Genomic DNA, 20,008 nt, shown 5'->3' with positions numbered 1-20,008 from the left:
AATCAGTTAACCTGTCAAAGAAGGAAATCAAGCTGATTTGGCATAATTTGTTCTTAGTAAATCCATGCTGGCTGCTAGTGCTCACCCCTCCATCCTCCAGGTATTTTCAAATTGAATGTTTTATACCTTGCTCAAGTAGCTTCTCAGGTATCGAAATTAGGCTGACACAGCGGTTTTCATTCAGAGATGTCAAAGTTCTGTCCAGAGGTGTGAGTGTGCACATTTTATATATGAGGAAATGTGACATAGTGAGGTTGAGTGACTTGGTCCAGTGAGTGGCTCACACAGTAAGTCAATATCTTAACTGTGGGGGGGCGGGAAAACCTAGATGTCCTTGTTTGGTACCCTAAATGCATTGGTCCACACTGCCTTCCTAGCTTTGTAAGTTTAAAACTGTGATGTTTATATGAATAAGCATAGCATCCACAGAGAGGCTAGCTCGGATGAAATTATATGGGCATATCAATTCTCCGTTCTGCAAGGGATAAGTGGATTGTCACTTGGGTCTGGGAGAAATTTTCCCCCTTTTGTAATCTTTCACAGTAATGAGCACTATAGTTACCTCAGGTTAGGAAGTAACTTTCCCCATTGTGGGGTTTGTTGCCCCTTCCTCTGAAGCATCTGGCACTGGGCACCATCAGAGACCAGCTGGATTAGAAGTACCACTGACCTCATCAACTATGGCAGTTTGTGCAAAGAATGAAATAACAAGGGAGGCGACGAGAGGGCGAGTGATGGGGAAAATTCATTCTCAGTCTGATTGCACAATTGACCTCTTACATTTTGATGCCATGAATGTGATGGAGGCTGTTTTCTGTTGCTTTATTGTGGTTGTGTTCTATGGAGAGGCTATACTGAGAGAGGATTTCATGTTAAGTTGCTGTGGAAATTGCATTAGTTGATAGAGGTATGTATAATTTGGAGAATACATGCTAAAATACATCCTGTGTCCTTGTCTGAAATACTCGCTGGTGAAACACGGTCTGATATCCTGTTGGCTGCCCAAATTCTTACCAACAGCAAAGCATGAACAATCACTGATGGGTAATGGGTTGTGGGCAGAAGAATGATGCTCCAGAGCAAAGGACCTGGTGAACACATATAGGAGAGGAGGAACTCCATGAGAGTGAAGATATAAACCTTTGTCTTTCCCCATTCTTGCTTCAAGTGGGTAGCAGTCATTCTGAAATCAAGCCAGATGACTGTTGGAATTGTCTTGGAACTTGCAGCCTGTGTGGGCCAAAAACAGAACCATCATCTCTTAAGAGGTCTTAAACTGCTGGAAGTGCAAGGAATGGGAAATGTAGCAGAAGATTAAGACTCCCGCTAAAAATCAGTAAGTGGTTTCTCAATACTTTTTGGTAGTTTTAGGGGAATCCTGTTTTGAGTCTAAGGGGCTCTGACTTATTTTGGATCATTTAGCTGTACGTTATTTTTAATTTTTTTCTAATGGATTTATACACTTGTTTTTTTCCATACATTTGCTGTATGGTTTAATGGGACAAGCCTCGCTATTCGCTGAATTAAGATTTTGGTTTTCTGTAGATTCATAACTCCCCCCCCCCCCCCCCGTCCTTTTAAAAAATGGAAATTTTGTTTTGGAAACTTAGGTTGGTGTTGAGCAGAAACATGTTTCTATCTGAGCCAGAACTTGCAAACCTCCCTCCCCCAATCCCATGTCTGTTTCCCAGTGCGGAGGTGGCCATGTGGTACCCGGAGCAGGTATTCCAATTTAATGAAACAGAAACACAGTAAGTATGGAATGGAACCTCATTTTGAGGAAGTTTATTAAAGTAGAAAATCCGGAATTTATTGGAAATGGTTTTTACAATCAGATGTTTCCTGTTGTTGGATTCTAAAGTGACTTTTTTCCTCTTGTAAAGGGAATAAGAATGAACTTTGGGCTCAGTTCTCCTATCAGTTGGAGACAATACTTGACCGAGGCTTCATTCGCATCGTCCACTTGCCAACAGCTTGCAGTCCCCATGTTTCACGTCACCATGCACATCTGCAGTCAGAAGTTTGTGTGTGTGGTATATATGGCGTGTTATATATATATATATATTTTCACTCTTGTGCTCATGATATTGAAAATGTTGTAATAACTCAGCTGTGAAAATGTGTTTAAGGCTTTAATTTCTTGCAGTGAATACGCATGGGAGTACTTTTTGTATTTTTTAACAGTCATGTGTGTGTGTAAATTGAGAAAATAATTGATGAGTAAAATCTTAGACTTAGTTCCAATAAACCTCACTGATAATGGGTAAAGTGCTATATAAATGACATTCAAGTAAATGCCCACATTTTTTTTTTTAAGCAACAATTTTGCAACCTTGGTAACACTCTGCAGCTCCATTTTCGTTAGCAGTGGTGGAAGCTCTGTTGTAGATAAGGTTTCTGCAGCTACCAGTGTTCTTAAGACAGTGCCATCTTACCTTGCTCAGAAACAGGACAACAAAAGTGAAATGAATTAATGCTGCCAAAGGGAGTGAGGTGACTATAAAGAGCTTTAATGAAAAGATCAGGGGGAAAAGCAATGCTAACGTGAAAGTAGGATCATCAGTAAATTAGGAGCATAAAATTCACACCTTTACTTGATTTGCCTTAAGTTTCCTGAGTGTTTGTGTAGACATGGCCTGAGAATGGTTAAATGGATTAATTCCTTTTCTAGTCTACGTTTAATAGGAAAAATAGGACACCTGGGGAAGCCATACATGCCCCCCAAAGGGGCCATGCACCCCCAACTTCTGCATTCAGAAGTGACTCTCAGCCAGCTACTTCTCTATATTGGATGTAAAACGGTTAAATCCTGTATATTACAGTGACTAGAAATAAGTTTAATAGCCACAGGTGTGCTTTATCTCTTCGTCCCCCACCCCCAAATTCAAATAGAGTTGCTTTTGCTAAAATGTTTAGGGTTATTTTTCCGTAACTAGCCATAAACCTTTGGGTGCTTGGGAAAGCTAGAGGTGTATAAGGTCTAATTTAGAAGAGTTGTGGTAGCCGTGTTGGCTCCAGGGTATGAGAGAAAGAAGGTCGGTGAGGCAATATTTTTTATTGGACAAACTTTTGTTGTCAGAGATGGTTCCTCACTTTTTCTGAAGTCCTTCTGCAGAGTTGGTCTCATAGCCTGGGACCAACACGGCCACAACAACAATGGAAGATACTGAATTTTGCTGTCTGAAGTGGAAACTTCACAATGTAAAAAGGGAAGCCACATTTAACAGAAACATCTACTTCCTTACCAAATGCAAGAAACAAAACAACATCCCCAGAGGACTCACTAGCTATAACCCTCTGAACACTATCTACACCTCTAAATATGCCGAACAACTCTGCAAAAGGACTTCGGAAAAACTGAGGAATCATTTGCTGCATCAGAAGTTGGTCCAATAAAAGATAATACCTCATCCACCTTGTCTCTCTCGCTTAGAAGAATGAGTTACTGCATACGTGCCCTAACAAAACTTTTCAGAACATGTTTGTTCTGGGAGGTAGTTCCCAGATAGAATTTAAAGTGCATTTAAAAAATCCTAGTATCTTATTTCTCATAGTTATTTTGTTAATGACTCTTACTGTACTTTCAATGCAGTCTGATTTAACTGCTTCCCCTGCTGGCTGACTTCCCTTCCCCAGCCAGGGCAGAATCTGTCTCTTGGCTAGTGATGGGGTACACTGAGCCACTCCTGCTCAACTCCCATTACCTTTGATTGGGAAGAATCACCTATGTTCATTGTAGGCTGGAAATGTTACCAACTGGAGGTAGGAAACAGCTCAGATTTGTGATGTGTGCAGTTCTGATATGCTGTATAAATAAGATTGAGACTTTCTCTGCTAAGCCCACATGTGTGTACATTGATTTGAACTGTTCTAAAGCAGTCAATACGATGACTGAATTTGGCAAGTACAAGGAATGTTTACTAATACTCACCCCAAACTTGGGATCCAGTTGACGATTGAGGCCTTATTTTGTAATCTTGCAAATTATTTTTGGTCCAGTTCAGTGTTTCTTAAAAAAGGTAAAATTGCATTTTCATCTTTGACCCTGTTCACAGACCTTGTAACTTGGGGGTTGGATTTGGCAATAAAATTTGCCCCCGTTGTGTCATACCACGAGATCCTTCTCAGGCATTTTAACCATTCTTTACAGAATTAGTGAACAGGTAATAATGTGTGTAATCGAGTGCTGGATTGATCAGAGATGCAGTCTTGGGGCTGTTGTGCCGTTTTTATCAGAAAAGTTTCCGTAAAAGTCTAATGTAAATTCACGTGGTAGACATGAACTCCAAAGGTGCTGTTACAGTTTCTTGGGCTTTTAGTCGGCAATCCAAGGGTTCGTGCACCTGTAATCAGGGTGGATTTGTTTTAAATCACTAGTCAGGAAGTCTCGATTTAATCATGGTTTTCTACATAAAAGTACATTCTTGCTGGTTGTTATAACCTTCATACCTGTTCTTCACAACTCCGAGAGAGACGTAGGTGTCATTTTTAGACGGTGCACACTATACATTTTTAAACAGTGATTTATTTTGAAAACTTTTCAGATTAGTTTTACAGCTATATCAGAAAATGAATGATTGTTTGGTTATGATTCCAGTCAAGGAATTATGATGTGATTGGAATAACAGAGACTTGGTAGGATAACTCACATGACTGGAGCACTGTCATGGATGGATATAAACTGTTCAGGAAGGACAGGCAGGGCAGAAAAGGTGGGGGAGTTGCATTGTATGTAAGGGAGCAGTATGACTGCTCAGAGCTCCAGTATGAAACTGCAGAAAAACCTGAGCGTCTCTGGATTAAGTTTAGAAGTGTGAGCAACAAGGATGATGTCATGGTGGGAATCTGCTATAGACCACCGGATCAAGGGGATAAGGTGGACAAGGCTTTCTTCCGGCAACTAACGGAAGTTAGTAGATCGCAGGCCCTGGTTCTTATGGAAGACTTCAATCACCCTGATATCTGCTGGGAGAGCAATACAGTGGTGCACAGACAATCCAGGAAGTTTTTGGAAAGCGTAGGGGACAATTTGCTGGTGCAAGTGCTGGAGGAACCAACTAGGGGCAGAGCTCTTCTTGACCTGCTGCTCACAAACAGGGAAGAATTAGTAGGGGAAGCAAAAGTGGATGGGAACCTGGGAGGCAATGACCATGAGATGGTCGAGTTCACAGGGAAGAAAGGAGAGCAGCAGAATATGGACCTTGGACTTCAGAAAAGCAGATTTTGACAACCTCAGGGAACTGATGGGCAGGATCCCCTGGGAGAATAACATGAGGGGGAAAGGAGTCCAGGAGAGCTGGCTGTATTTTAAAGAATCCTTATTGAGGTTACAGGGACAAACCATCCCGATGTGTAGAAAGAATAGTAAATATGGCAGGCGACCAGCTTGGCTTACCAGTGAAATCCTTGCTGATCTTAAATACAAAAAAGAAGCTTACAAGAAGTGGAAGATTGGACAAATGACCAGGGAAGAGTATAAAAATATTACTCAGGCATGCAGGAGTGAAATCAGGAAGGCCAAACCACACTTGGAGTTGCAGCTAGCAAGCTATGTTAAGAGTAACAAGAAGGGTTTCTTCAGGTATGTTAGCAAGAAGAAGAAAGTCAAGGAAAGCTTGGGCCCCTTACTGAATGAGGGAGGCAACCTAGTGACAGAGGATGTGGAAAAAGCTAATGGACTCAATGCTTTTTTTGCCTGTGTCTTCATGACCAAGGTCAGCTCCCAGACTACTGCACTGGGCATCACAGCATGGGGAGGAGGTGACCAGCCCTCTGTGGAGAAAGAAGTGGTTCGGGACTATTTAGAAAATCTGGACGAGCACAAGTCCATGGGGCCGGATGCGCTGCATCCGAGAGTGCTAAAGGAGTTGGCGGATGTGATTGCAGAGCCATTGGCCATTATCTTTGAAAACTCATGGCGATCGGGGGAGGTCCCGGACAACTGGAAAAAGGCTAATGTAGTGCCCATCTTTATAAAAGGGAAGGAGGAGGATCCTGGGAACTACAGGCCAGTCAGCCTCACCTCAGTCCCTGGAAAAATCCTGGAGCAGGTCCTCAAAGAATCAATTCTGAAGCACTTAGAGGAGAGGAAAGTGATCAGGAACAGTCAGCATGGATTCACGAAGGGCAAGTCATGCCTGAGTAATCTAATTGCCTTCTATGACGAGATAACTGGCTCTTTGGATGAGGGGAAAGCAGTGGACGTGTTGTTCCTTGACTTTAGCAAAGCTTTTGACATGGTCTCCCACAGTATTCTTGCCAGTAAGTTAAAGAAGTATGGGCTGGATGAATGGACGATAAGGTGGACAGAAAGCTGGCTAGATTGTCGGGCTCAACGGGTAGTGATCAATGGCTCCATGTCTAGTTGGCAGCCGGTATCAAGCGGAGTGCCTCAAGGGTTGGTCCTGGGGCTGGTTTTGTTCAATATCTTCATTAATGATCTGGAGGATGGTGTGGATTATACCCTCAGCAAGTTTGCAGACGACACTAAACTGGGAGGAGAGGTAGATACGCCGGAGGGTAGGGATAGGATACAGAGGGCCCTAGACAAATTAGAGGATTGAAATCTGATGAGGTTCAACAAGGACAAGTGCAGAGTCCTGCACTTAGGACGGAAGAATCCCATGCACCGCTACAGACTAGGGACCGAATGGTTCGGCAGCAGTTCAGCAGAAAAGGACCTAGGGGTTACGGTGGACGAGAAGCTGGATATGAGTCAACAGTATGCCCTTGTTGCCAAGAAGGCCAATGGCATTTTGGGATGTATAAGTAGAGGCATTGCCAGCAGATCGAGGGATGTGATCGTTCCCCTCTAGTTGACATTGGTGAGGCCTCATCTGGAGTACTGTGTCCAGTTTTGGGCCCCACACTACAAGAAGGATGTGGAAAAATTGGAAAATGTCCAGCGGAGGGCAACAAAAATGTTTAGGGGACTGGAACACATGACTTATGAGGAGAGGCTGAGGGAACTTGGATTGTTTAGTCTGCGGAAGAGAAGAATGAGGGGGGATTTGATAGCTGCTTTCAACTACCTGAAAGGGGGTTCCAAAGAGGATGGATCTAGACTATTCTCAGTGGTAGCAGATGATAGAATGAGGAGTAATGGTCTCAAGTTGCAATGGGGGAGGTTTAGGTAGGATATTAGGAAAAACGTTTTCACTAGGAGGGTGGTGAAACACTGGAATGTGTTACCTAGGGAGGTGGTATCTCCTTCCTTTGAGGTTTTTAAGGTCAGGCTTGACAAAGCCCTGGCTGGGATGATTTAGTTGGGGATTGGTCCTGCTTTGAGCAGGGGGTTGGACTAGATGACCTCCTGCGGTCCCTTCTGACCCTGATATTCTATGATTCTATGAAGTCATTGGGAGGTGAACTATCTCCAGTTCAACAGGTTAGTCATTAATATTTGGAGGATTTTCTTGCCATGCTGTATTAGAAGGAGAACATCAACAAACAGACATTTAAATTGTTTTATTTAACTAAAACAACAACGTTAAGTATTCTGGATTTTTTTCTTCAACAGCAAACATATAATATTGTGACAAAACAAACATATGTCCCTCACTCCTTGTCCAGATCTATTCCGCCCCCAACAATCTTCTGTTTATTGAACTTTTTGAAACTTTGCACTTTTAGAGAGAGGTAAGGGATTGACTCTGTGTACACAAATTTGCAGAGGGACAATAGAGTTGAGGTCTGTTACTTCTCAGCTCTATATATTATTTATTTATTTAAAACATTTTTGCTGTTAACAAGCATGTTACCTCTGGGGATACAAATCCACAGTTTGAGAACTGCAAAACTAAGCATCTCTGATGGTATCTTCTAGACTGAGCACTGAGTCCCATTGAGTAGATAGAAAGATAAACCTAAATAATCTATACAGAAGCCTGTGGAACCCCATAAGATTGGGTCCCTAATCCATGAACTACTGGAACTCATTTACAAAACTTTTCTTAAATATTACATGAATATATTGTCTCATACTATAGGATTAGAATTTATATTCCCTATTCCATGATGATACTTTTGAGCTATAATGTATCTTATTTAAAACTATCTTTAGAGTGGTTTTTTCCTCAAAAAGCATTTTATCAAAAAAAATACGATTTAAATGGAAAAAATCCGATTTTTTTTATTTAAAAAAAATCATTGATTTTTATCCACTCTGCCTGTGATGGATTGCTCCTTTTTAAGAAAAGTAGTATTAAAAAAGTAAATGCATTATTGCTACCTATAATTAATTTAGCAAATTCCTGTAACTCCTCTCTGCAGCCAAAGCTCTCTCTTGGGCTGGCATTTCTTTTTTCCTTTTTGAGGTGTGGAGTGTTCTGGGACTGCTGGTTCTTTCTGCCAAGCGGCTCCACTGTGATGTGTCTACTATACAAAGTGGTGAGCTCTAATCATCCTCCACTTCCCATGCTGAATGGTGGAATGTTTCTCTTTATCATGGCTCAAACTGCTCCTGTGTTTTCACTGTGACATGGCCTTTGCAGAGCTTTGGAAAGGATCAGAAGACCAAAACCTAGTGAGCTGGGAAACCTACACACCTTCAAGTCACTAAACTAGTAAGAGATTAATAGTGTCTCCAACTATTTAAATTCTTGAATTGTCCCTACTATCTCTTAAACTCAAATAGGCGATAATGGTTTTGCTGACTAATGAAAAATATTGATCTTATCCTTTATCAGTGTGCCATTGAAAATGAGAGGTCCATGTTTGCATGACAGACAATTTCACTTACAGTACAATCTTCTGATTCCAAAGTGGAAAAAGTGATTCTAAAGCCTCACTTGGACTGCAATAGTAGACTTCTGATTCAGGAATGTTGTCATTGGAATTGCCATCCCAAATTCAGGTAACTGAGTTCTGCAGAGCACTTGTGGTCTCTGGTGATCAAGCTTTGGATGTGGGAATTTTTCTTAATAGCACTCAGTGCTCCCACTGGTTCTGTAGTGGGCCTGACAGGATATCTGGAGAGCAGTGTTATGGAATGAAAAACACTGCTGTCCTAACAATGTTCATGATGCACAATTTGGCAGAAAGCAGTACAGTTTCTAAAGCCTGTACTTTTTTTAAGGAGATGTGCCAGAGTGCGTCTCAGCATATTGCTGTGTTCTGAGTATGGCTTGGTTTGTGGAGCATATTACTATAGTGGTATGTGACATCCTGGCTGTGTTAAACCTTTATTACTAAGCTCTTATCACTCCTCTGAGACTAGTAGTTTGTGTTTTGTGATTTCTCAGGACCACTTCCAAAACAGCATGCAATATTAGTTAGTGAGCGTCTTTTTTTTTTTTTTTTTTTTGGAGGGGGGATGGATTGTTGGGGGATTAGTCTTTTACTAAAATCTGTTTCTGCTGAAAACATCTTCTCTGTGTGTGTGTAGGATATGAAAAGATATTACTTCAGCTTCTTTGGTTTCTGGTGGGATAGGGCAGTCTCTCAAAATCCTCTGAGAGAATCTGTAAAAGGAACAAAAAAGCTGGGAAGTGACTTCACAAAGAAACTGTTTTACAGTAAAAGGTATTAACTGAAAAGGTGCAGCAACAGTTTAGAAAGGTGAACTAAAACCAGATTTGGCTACATCCACTGCACACTGCTATTGTTCATTATGCTCTTTGTCTTTTACCCCATCTTACATTCAGTCCTTGCTGCTGAAGTAAGACTCCATGGAGACATAGGTAATCATATATTGCACAGGGCATCCGAATTGACTGAGCAGTGGTAATATTCAACAAACTGGTATCTTCACTGAATGATGAAATCAGTGCAGGGACAGCAGTTGCATAAAAGAATGGCTTCCTTACTTGTCTCTGCATCAATTCAGTATGGCCATACAGCTCGCTGGCTGCTGGAGTTTTGTTCACATATTGCTCATCATCGTTGGTGTATCAGTACCATCAGGGACATTCTGTGTTGTATCCAGAGTGGATTGATTTAAATCAAAACAATTTAAATCACCAGTTTAAATCATAATTTAAATCAGCAAGGAGGAAACCTTGATTTAAATTACTGATTTTAATCCTATTTTGCATTTGTACTTTTTAGTTATTTTCCTAAAGAAAGATTGATTCTCATTAGTTGGTAACCATTAAAACATGTTGTTTGCAACTAAAATCTAGCCTTTACACTAAATTTGGTGCTTCTTTTTGCTAACCAGGAGGATTCACTATATCTATATTATCTCAATCCCCTTGTCTTAAATTTGTTTGAGCAATTATATAGCTTAACTTACTTTTATTCAGATTCTTAATTTGTACATTTGTACTATGTTAGAAAATGGTGAATGATGCATTTCTTATTTACTAGATGATAACGTAGTAGGGGATTGGTCCTGCTTTGAGCAGGGGGTTGGACTAGATGACCTCCTAAGGTCCCTTCCAACCCTGATATTCTATGATTCTATGATGATATTTTTACTAGTGATTTGTGTCAAGCTTTGTGGGTGGAAATTCAATTAAAAATACACAGAATTTTAAATTTTGTTCTGAAATAAAACACTTGATGATCAGAAAAAAGGCTATAAAAGGTTATCAAAATATGTTTTGTGTTTATAACTAACTGATTTATAAACAAAGGAAGTATTATCTGTAATTACTTAATTGAACTGATTGTTTCTGGTCACTGTGTCCTTCAAGATTTTAGAACTAGTAGATGTCATCCTCTCACATTTAGGTTTTTATTAATAAAATGAAAAAGGAAAACAAGCTTCCTTGCTTTTTCAGCTCCCAGTTGGTTTTTTACTTTTGAATGAACTAGCCATTGAACTGAGCATGCTGAATAAACTGAAATGAAAAAAAAAAAACTCTTTGCATCTGCAGAAGAGGCTACTGCTATCAAAAGCTGGTTTAGCACTTCGACAAACTCTGGTTCTAGGTGCTTAGCGAAAGACTTCCGGCAGATCAGTGGTCTGACTTACTGTAAAACTTGCAGCAAACATGTACAGCGTAATATTATTTTTTGTATTTAATTTAAATGATTTAAATAGATGATAGGTTTAAGCCTTAACATAAGTTGTCATCATTTCAAATGTAATTTTAATTGTTTATTTCAAAAAACGCATCTGTATTTAATTTAAATTTAAAAACAGATTATTTTATTGTGTTCTATATTATTTTATTTTTAACCACTTATTTTTATCCACTCTGTTTGTATCAAGTATCTGTCCACTAGTGCTCAGTAACTCTTACTTGGAGCAGAAGACTTGTCTAACTAGCTGTGCAGCTGATTTAAGCAAAGCCGCCTTCTCATTCTTGTCCACGTGCAGAACCTGTAAGAGCACATGGAATTTGGGAATCCTTCTTTCCCATGCTGCAACTTCAGTCATATTGATACATGCTCACCAGGCTGTGTCATGCTGATGGAACTGGTGGTTATTGGGCAGGCAAATGTTTAGGGAGTGGTGATTGTTTGAGTGGCTGCAAGCCTGCAAGGCACTTATATGCTGTAGCTCAGCCAGAAATTATGGGCTTGATGAAGGAATTACTGGGTGAAATTCTGTGGCCTATGTTACGCATGTGGACAGATGACATTGTCATAATGGCCCCTTCTGACCTTCAAATCTTATATAGCTTTTGAAAGAGAGATAAAAGTCAGATCCTGATCCCCTGAGTTTACTAAAAATCCCATGGCTAGAGCCCAGTGCGGATAAAAAATTTGTATCCGCATCCAATCCATGATCCACAAACAGGGTCTGTTGATATAAAGCGGATATCTTCAGATTTGTAGGGCTCTAACCATGGCATTTTGTGTCTAATCTAAAAACTTCTGTGGTGACTGAAGAACTAGTGAAATTATGATTTCATCTAAAGAGATAAGACTGAAAGCTGAGCTGCTTAGAGGACAAGGGATTTTAAGACAGATTTTTAAAAGTTTTACGTTTTTGTTTTGTATTTCACACTATTTATTTCCAAGTGCTTAAGGAAAAGCATGTCTTTGTTTAAGATTCAGCATCCTTGCCTCCTCAGTTTATCTATCATAAAGAAGGGAAAGTTGTAGATGAAAATTTCCGAACTCAAAAAATGTTGTATCCAGCACATTACATCCAGCATGGGGGAATGCTATATAAGACCTCATCTTGGCTGATAAAGAAGAATTTATCTCAGAATTAAAAATTAATGGTTCCTTAGGTACCAGTGATTGTGACTTGATCATATTTACAGAATATAGTCCAAACCAATAATATATGTATTTGACGCTTTAAAAGGATCATGTTCACAAATCTGAAAACAATTATGAGCCAAACAGGTGGAACAAAAAATTGTAAATGATAATTGGGAATTATTCAAGAACCTTTTACTAAATGTCCAACATGCCACAATACCACAGTCCAGGAAGAAGGCTGTATTGGTTCAAAAACCAAACTAGTGTAGAGGGGAAGCAAAGGCAGCTATAAAAGAATGGAAGAAAGGGGAAGTTGATAGAAATTAATACAAATTAGAAGCTAGGAATCGTAGAAATTTGATAAGGGAAGAGTTAAGGACAATAAGGAATTCTTAAATCATATTAGGAACAAAAGGAATCCTAACAATGGTATTGTTCCTTGACTTGATGTAAGTGGTAGAATTGTCAATTCTAAAGCAGAAAATCCAGACATGTTCCATAAGTATTTCTGTTCTGTATTTGGGGGGAAAAATCAGATGTATTCATCATCATGAGAACTGGAAGTTCATGGAGAATTGGGGCACAAGAGCCAACTATCCCGGTGTTCAGGAAAGACAGGAAATATGGTAAGTGATCACACAGGTTTAACCTGGAGATCTTCAATGACCTGAAACTCAAAAAAGAGTCCTACAAGAAGTGAAAACTAGGTCCGATTACAAAGGATGGATGTGAAAAAACAACACAGGCATGTAGGGATAAAATTTGAAAGAGCAAGACACAAAACAAGATTAAATTAGCTAGGAGCATAAATGGTAACAAGAAAACATTTTACAAATATATCAGAAGCAAGAGGAAGACCAAGGACAGAGTAGGCCCATTACTCAATGAGGAAGGAAAGACAATAGCAGAAAATGCAGGAATGGCCAAAATGTTAAATGCCTTTTTTTGTTTCAGATTTCACTCAAAAGGTTAGCAGTGAGCAAATGACTAGCATAGTCAACATCCATGTAAATGGGGTAGGGTCTGAGGCTAAAATAGGGAAAGAATAAGTTAGCCTTGGTCTACACTAGTAACTTATGTTGGTGAACAATCCACGTCCCTGAGCAATGCAGTTCTACTGACCTAACTCCCGGGGTAGACAGCGCTACGTTGATGGGAGGGGTTCTATAGCCTCTCGGGGAGGTTGATTACCTGCACTGACAGGAGAAGGCCTCCCATCAGCCTAGATAGCTTCTTCACTGAAGCACTACAGTTGCGCAGTTCCAGCCTTTTTAAGTGTAGCCAAGTCCATAAGAATTACTTAGACATGTTGGATGTTTTCAAGTTGGCAGAGCCTGGCAAAATACGTCCTAGAATACTTAAGGAACTGGCTGAAAAGATCTCTGAGCCATTAGCGATTATCTTTGAGAACTCGTGGAGGATGGGAGAGATCCCAGAGGACTGGAAAAGCATAAGTGTAGTACCGATCTATGAAAAGGGAAATAAGGACAACCCAGGGAATTATAGACCAGTGAGCTTAACTTTGGAATTCAGAAAGATAGTGGAGCAAATAATCAATTTTTACTCTCTTAGAGCAGTGGTTTTCAAACTTTTTTTTTCTGGCAACCCAGTTGAAGAAAACTGTTGATGCCCGTGACCCAACGAAGCTGGGGATGAGGGGTTTGGGGTGTGGGAGGGGCTCAGGGCTGGGGCAGAGTGTTGGGGTGTGGGGGTGAGGGCTGCAGGGTGGGGCTGGGAATGAGGGGTTCAGGATGTGGGAGGGGGTCAGGGCTCTGGGTTGGGGGTGCAGGCTCTGGGGTGGGGCTGGGGATGAGGGGTTTGGAGGGGCTCCAGGTTTGGGGGGCTCAGGGCTGGGGCAGGGGGTTGGGGTGCGGGCTTACCTTGGGTGGCTCCCAGTCAGTGGTGCAGTGGGGGTGCTAAGGCAGGCTTCATGCTTGTCCTGGCACCGCGGACCGCACTGTGCCCCGGAAGCAGCCAGCAGCAGGTCCACCTCCTAGGCGGAGGCATCCAAGGGGCTTTGCGTGGCTCTTGCCCTCAGGCATCGCCCCCTCCAGCTCCCATTGGCCGGGAACTGGCCAATGTGAGTGAGGAGCCCTGTGGCCCCCCACCTAGGAGCCAGACCTGCTGCTGGCCGCTTCTGGGGCGCAGCGCGGTGTCGGAACAGATAGGGACTAGCCTGCCTTAGCTGGGCAGCACCACTGATGGGACTTTTAACGGCCCAGTCGGCGGTGCTAACTAGAGCCACCGTGACCCAGTGCCTAACACTCTGTGACCCAGTACTGGGTTGTGACCCACAGTTTGAAAACCACTGACTTAGAGGATAATAAGGTGATAAATAACAGTCAGTATGGATTTGTCAAGAACAAATTATGTCAAAGCAACCTGATTTCCTCCTTTGACAGAGTAACAAGCTTTGTGGATGGGGGGAAGCAGTAGATGTGATGTATCTCGACGTTAGTAAGGCTTTTGATACTGTCTCTCATGAGCTTTTCATAAACAAAGTAGGGAAATACAGTCTAGCTGAACCTACTATAAGATAAGTGGACAGCTGTTCGGGAAAAACAACTCAGAGAGTAGTTAGCAATGGTTCAACGGTCAAGATGGAAGGACATATCAAGTGGGGTACAGCAGGGAACTGTTCTGGGTCTGGTTCTGTTTAACATCTTCATAAATGATTTGGACAGTGGCATAGAGAGTACTTATAAACTTTATGAACAATACCAAGCTGGGAGGGGTTGCAAGCACTTTGGAGGACAGGATTAGAGTTCAAAATGATCTTGACAAATGAGAAATTATCCTATATAAATAGGATGAAATTCAAGGACAAGTGCAAAGTCTTCTACTGAGGAAGGAATATTCATTGTGCCAGTACAAAATGGGAAATGACTGCCTTGGAAGGAGTACTGCAGAAAAGGATCTGGGGGTTATTGTGGATCACAAATTAAATGAGGCAACTATGTAATACTGTTGCAAAAAAACAAACAAACATACATTATTCTGAGTAATAGCAAGAGTGATCTGGCTTCAGCTGAAGTACTGTGTCCAGTTCTGGGCACCACATTTTGGGAAAGATGTAGGCAAATTATCGAAAGTCCAGAGGAGAGTAACAAAAATTATTAAAGGTCTACAAAACGTGACCTATGAAGAAAAATTGAAAAAATTGGGTTTGTTGAGTCTGGAGAAGAGAAGACTAAGCGGGGAAGTGATAACAGTCTTCAAGTACATAAAAGGTTGTTATAAAGAGCAGGGTGATAAATTGTTCGCCTAAACCACTAAGGACAGGACAAGGAGTAATGGTCTTAAATTGCAGTGGGTGGGGGGAGAGGGGAATATAGGTTAGACGTTAGGGGAAAACTTCCTAACTCTAAGGGTAGATAAGCACTAGAACAAATTACTGTCACTAGGGAGGTTGTGGAATCTACATCATTGGAGGTTTTAAAGAACAGGTTAGACAAACACCTGTCATGGATGGTCTAGATGATACTTAATCCTGCCTCAGTGCAGAGGACTCTGTCATGAGAAGACAGGACTCTGAAAAGTGAAGGGCTCATGATAGATAATCAGCTGAGCTCCCTGTGTGCTGCTGTAGCCAAAAGGGCTAATGAGACCCTTGGACATATTAACAGGGGAATATTGAGTAGGAGCAGAGAGGTTATATTACCTCTGAATTTGGCACTGGTACAGGTGCTATTTTAATACTGTGTCCAGTTCTGGTGTCCACAATTCAAGATAAATTGGAGAGCATTCACAGAATAGCCATGAAAATTATTGAAGATGATCACCTATGGCACATAGGGGCAGCATTAAATTCCCTTCAAGAGTCTGGTCTCATGGCCAACCCAACGAAATGTAAATTAGCCACCACAGAGATGACCTTTCTGGGGTAGAGCATAGGGGCAGTCTCTTAAAACCACTAATTGATAAAGTACAAGCTCTAACCACATGCCTTGTCCTCAAACAAAAAGGCAAATGAAGCAGTTCTTGGGCCTGCTGGGATATACCAGAGGTTTATCTCTAACTTCACTCATGGCCCTCTAACAGATCTTATAAAAAGACAGTAACCCCAGAAGAATCCAGTGGGATGGGAATTGTGAAGACGCTTTTAACACATTGAAGCCCCACCTGTCAGTCGCCCATCATTTTTAATCCTGACTTTTTGCAAGAATTTATATTGCATATAGATGCCTCCGATATTGGAGTGGGCCCTGTGCTTTCACAGTACTTTGCAGGTGAGCAGCACTCAGTCCTGTATTTAAGTAGAAGATTGCTCCCTGGGGAGAGGGCCTTTTCAATTATCGAAAAACAAGCACTGGCAATTTAAGCAATTCATAGATTTTCTCAGAAGTACCTGCTGCGTAATCCCTTCTCATTGATCACTGACCACGCCCCCAGCATTGGTTGAATACCATGAAGGACTCAAACCCATGTATAATGCAGTGGTACCTGGCACGCCAAACTTTTTGGTAAACATCATGTTTTTCCAAGGGAGGTCGGAGATGCGGACGCTTTGAACCAGGAACTGCTTCCCATCTTGATGGCTGGAGTATATGATGGGGTACACCTTAATCCCATCTGGGAAAAGGTTAATGGGGTCCTCTGGGCTCAGCTGACACTAAATAGGCATATCTGCAGAGCCTCCTCCACTGGGAGGAAATTAACTTTTAAGGGAGACTGTCACAGGAAGGGGTGGCAACCAGGAGAGAGACTGCTGTGCTTCAGAGTTTGCTGATTCCTGCCACAAAGATGCTGGGAGGAAGACCGCTTGTGAACCTCTGCTGCCTATAAGAGCCCACCAGACGAGGCACAAGCTGGTTGCAGCACAGAGGGGTTGAAGGGCCCACCCTACAAGAAGGATGTGGAAAAATTGGAAAGAGTCCAGCGGAGGGCAACAAAAATGATTAGGGGACTGGAACACATGACTTATGAGGAGAGGCTGAGGGAACTGGGATTGTTTAGTCTGCGGAAGAGAAGAATGAGGGGGGATTTGATAGCTGCTTTCAACTACCTGAAAGGGGGTTCCAAAGAGGATAGCTCTAGACTGTTCTCAGTGGTAGCTGATGACAGAACAAGGAGCAATGGTCTCAAGTTGCAGTGGGGGAGATTTAGGTTGGATATTAGGAAAAACTTTTTCACTAGGAGGGTGGTGAAACACTGGAATGGGTTACCTAGGGAGGTGGTGGAATCTCCTTCCTTAGATATTTTTAAGGTCAGGCTTGACAAAGGCCTGGCTGGGATGATTTAGTTGGGGATTGGTCCTGCTTTGAGCAGGGGGTTGGACTAGATGACCTCCTGAGGTCCCTTCCAACCCTGATATTCAATGATTCTATGATTCTAAGATAAGCCCTGGCCTGGAGTCTAGCCGTATTTAACCTTCATAGGCAAGCTAGGTCTCTGTAGACTCTCTTGAAACACTCAGAGACTGGGTGTCCCCATAATTGTAAGGACTTTTAAAGGAGAAAGGGCTCTCCAAATACCCAAATGGGATCTACAAAGACCCAGTTTATCACAGGATGACTTGATCACATTCTGTAAGTACCTACATGGGGAACAAAATTGGATTATACTGTAGAATCCTCTTCGGTGTAGCAAACAAAGGTCTAATGAGATCCAGTGGCTGGGAGTTGGAGCTAGACAAATTCAGACTAGAAATAAGGTAAAATTATTTTATACCTCAACCACATCTCCCAGCAATGGGGCATTATTATTAACTATTAAAGATTTTTTTAAAATAATGTGTATTCTGGCTGTGCCTACATTTTGAGAGTGCTGTCAACAAATGCAGGCATACACAGAAAGACATTTGTATGATATAGATAGCAAGCTGAAGCTTCTCCTGCTTCTCAGCACATGTGAATCCTCTGGGTGCTCCAACCATTAGACTTTTGCTGCGCTACACAGCTAAACAAATAAATAAAATCCATGCTGAACACAAGTACCTATCTGTCAGGTTTCACACGTGTACATCATTTCTTTTTCATCAGCTAATCACCACCTGAGATTCTCTAACTTCAAACGGCACCCTGCTTTTGCTAGATACCTGTTGTTCTCTATAACACTGGGGAACAGTGGACATGCATACCTGACTGGTGAAGAGGTTCATGTTCCTCCTGATGAAACACAACAAGGGGGGTTACCTCCTTAAAATGAAAGAAAAAGGCAGAGTACTGCAAGAAAAACATTGCAATGACTTGGAGTTCTCTGCCTTGTAATGGCAATGTGGGTATCTCTCAGAGTGACATCTGTAGGGCACAGATGCCGGACTGTGGTGTATTTGCCCATGATATTTTCCAGATGGCATGTGGTTCCTGCCCCAGTACAACTAAATGTACTCTGAAGGTGTGGATTGATTCATATGCACATTAAAACGTGTTAAGAATGTTTCTGGAGTATGCAGTCTCTACATGATAAACGGGGAGAGGAAAGAGAAGCCTCTTGTAAACAATTCATGGATTTATTTAAAAGGGGAAAATGAACTTCTACTCTTGTGTTACAGATTCAATGGTTCTTTCCTTTGACTCCGTTGGACGTACAGTAGGCTCAGGTACAACATCCCCTTCTATCTCCCTCACAAAAAGGCTTTTATTTAATTAGACTTGGTAGCCATGTTGGGAGGCAGATAACAATGAGTCAGATCTTGGTGCAGGATTACATTGAAAATTGGCTATCTAACCAAACTGGCTAAATATATCCTTGTGTTACGAGCACTGGAACTGTTAAGGGACTTATTGTAGCAGGAGGTCTTGTCTGCATTTGAAATGCTACAATGGCAAAGTTGCAGGAATGCAGCTGCATTGCTTTAGTGCTTCCGTACTACTACCTACGCCGATGGGAAGAGTTCTCCCCCCAGTTTAGGTAATCCACCTCCCTTAGAGGCGCTGTCTACACAGAGACTTAGGTTGGCTTAACTACGTCGGTCAGGGGTGTGGATTTTTCACATGCCTGAGGGGCGTAGATGGGTTGATCTTATTTTCTAGTGTGGGCCAGCCCTAACATGTGAAACCACTTCCAATACTCAGGCCACGTCCACCCTAGCACTTTTTTCAGTATAACTTACGTCCTTCGGGTGTGAAAAAAACAGCCTCTGAGTGACATAAATTACACTGACAGAAGCACCAGTGTGGACAGTGCTATGTCTGCAGGAGTCGCTCTCCCGCCGCTCGTCAGGGGTGGTTTAATTATCTCAATGGAGAGCTCTCTCCGGTCCGCATAGAGTGGCTATAGGAGCGATTGTGCAGCTGCATCGGCACAGCTGTGCCGCTATGAGCTTGCTGCTGTAGATGTGAGGTCAGGCAGAGGAGTTGGACGCACACAATCCAGTTAATAGCCCGGTTTCTAGTGTGAAAGACATTGAATTGATGTTGCCCACTGACTGGGGAACAACGGTTTCATTCTGCCAGGAGAGTTTCTCAGCTGGACATGCAATTGAATTATGTGAGGGAAGGAATGCTCTGCGGAGGGGAATTTCTATAGTTTCTCAAGCAGGGCTGTGATCTTGTTTTCTGCAGAGCTAATGAACCCAAGGGGAGCATCTGGATGACCACATTCTGGTTGCCCTCTGAGTATGACCATGTGTATTACTGGCCATCACATAATTACATTGAAGCAAAAAGCAAAATTGAAAGGTTCTTTTGTGCTTGGGCTGCTTCAGGGAACTAGTGACTGTTAGCTTGGCTGCCCGCAGCACAACATGGACCGTAGCTCAGGCACACTGTCCTGAGGCAGACATTTCTACAGCCTAGCCACCACCGTGGCTACAATTCAGTTGACACTGTTTATAGTTGTGTGTGCAAACTACCCACGCAGGGGTTCTCAAACTTCATTGCACTGCGCCCCCCTTCTGACAAGAAAATAAAAAATTGCTACATGACCCCAGGAGAGGGGACTGAAGCCTGAGCCTGCCTGAGCC

The 20,008-nt window shown here is 42.1% G+C and overlaps 1 protein-coding gene across 10 annotated transcripts in view; it reads left to right on the top strand.

Moving 5' to 3' along the window:
- ST3GAL3 (ST3 beta-galactoside alpha-2,3-sialyltransferase 3) overlaps window positions 1-20,008 on the top strand; it is a 402,838-nt gene that overhangs the window by 117,021 nt on the left and 265,809 nt on the right. The window contains exon 1 of one of the 10 annotated variants that reach the window (XM_074961916.1): window positions 18,596-18,643. The exons of the other annotated variants lie outside the window; for them this stretch is intronic. Coding sequence (XP_074818017.1) covers window positions 18,601-18,643 — 43 coding nt within the window. The 5' untranslated portion in view covers window positions 18,596-18,600. Of the gene's footprint in view, window positions 1-18,595; window positions 18,644-20,008 lie in introns of those variants that run through there. 10 annotated transcript variants of the gene reach the window in all.

Source organism: Natator depressus, chromosome 8 (genome assembly GCF_965152275.1).
Source record: "Natator depressus isolate rNatDep1 chromosome 8, rNatDep2.hap1, whole genome shotgun sequence".
NCBI lineage: Eukaryota > Metazoa > Chordata > Testudines > Cheloniidae > Natator > Natator depressus.
Note: the sequence above shows the minus strand (reverse complement) of the source record. Positions and strands in the feature narration are given on the sequence as shown.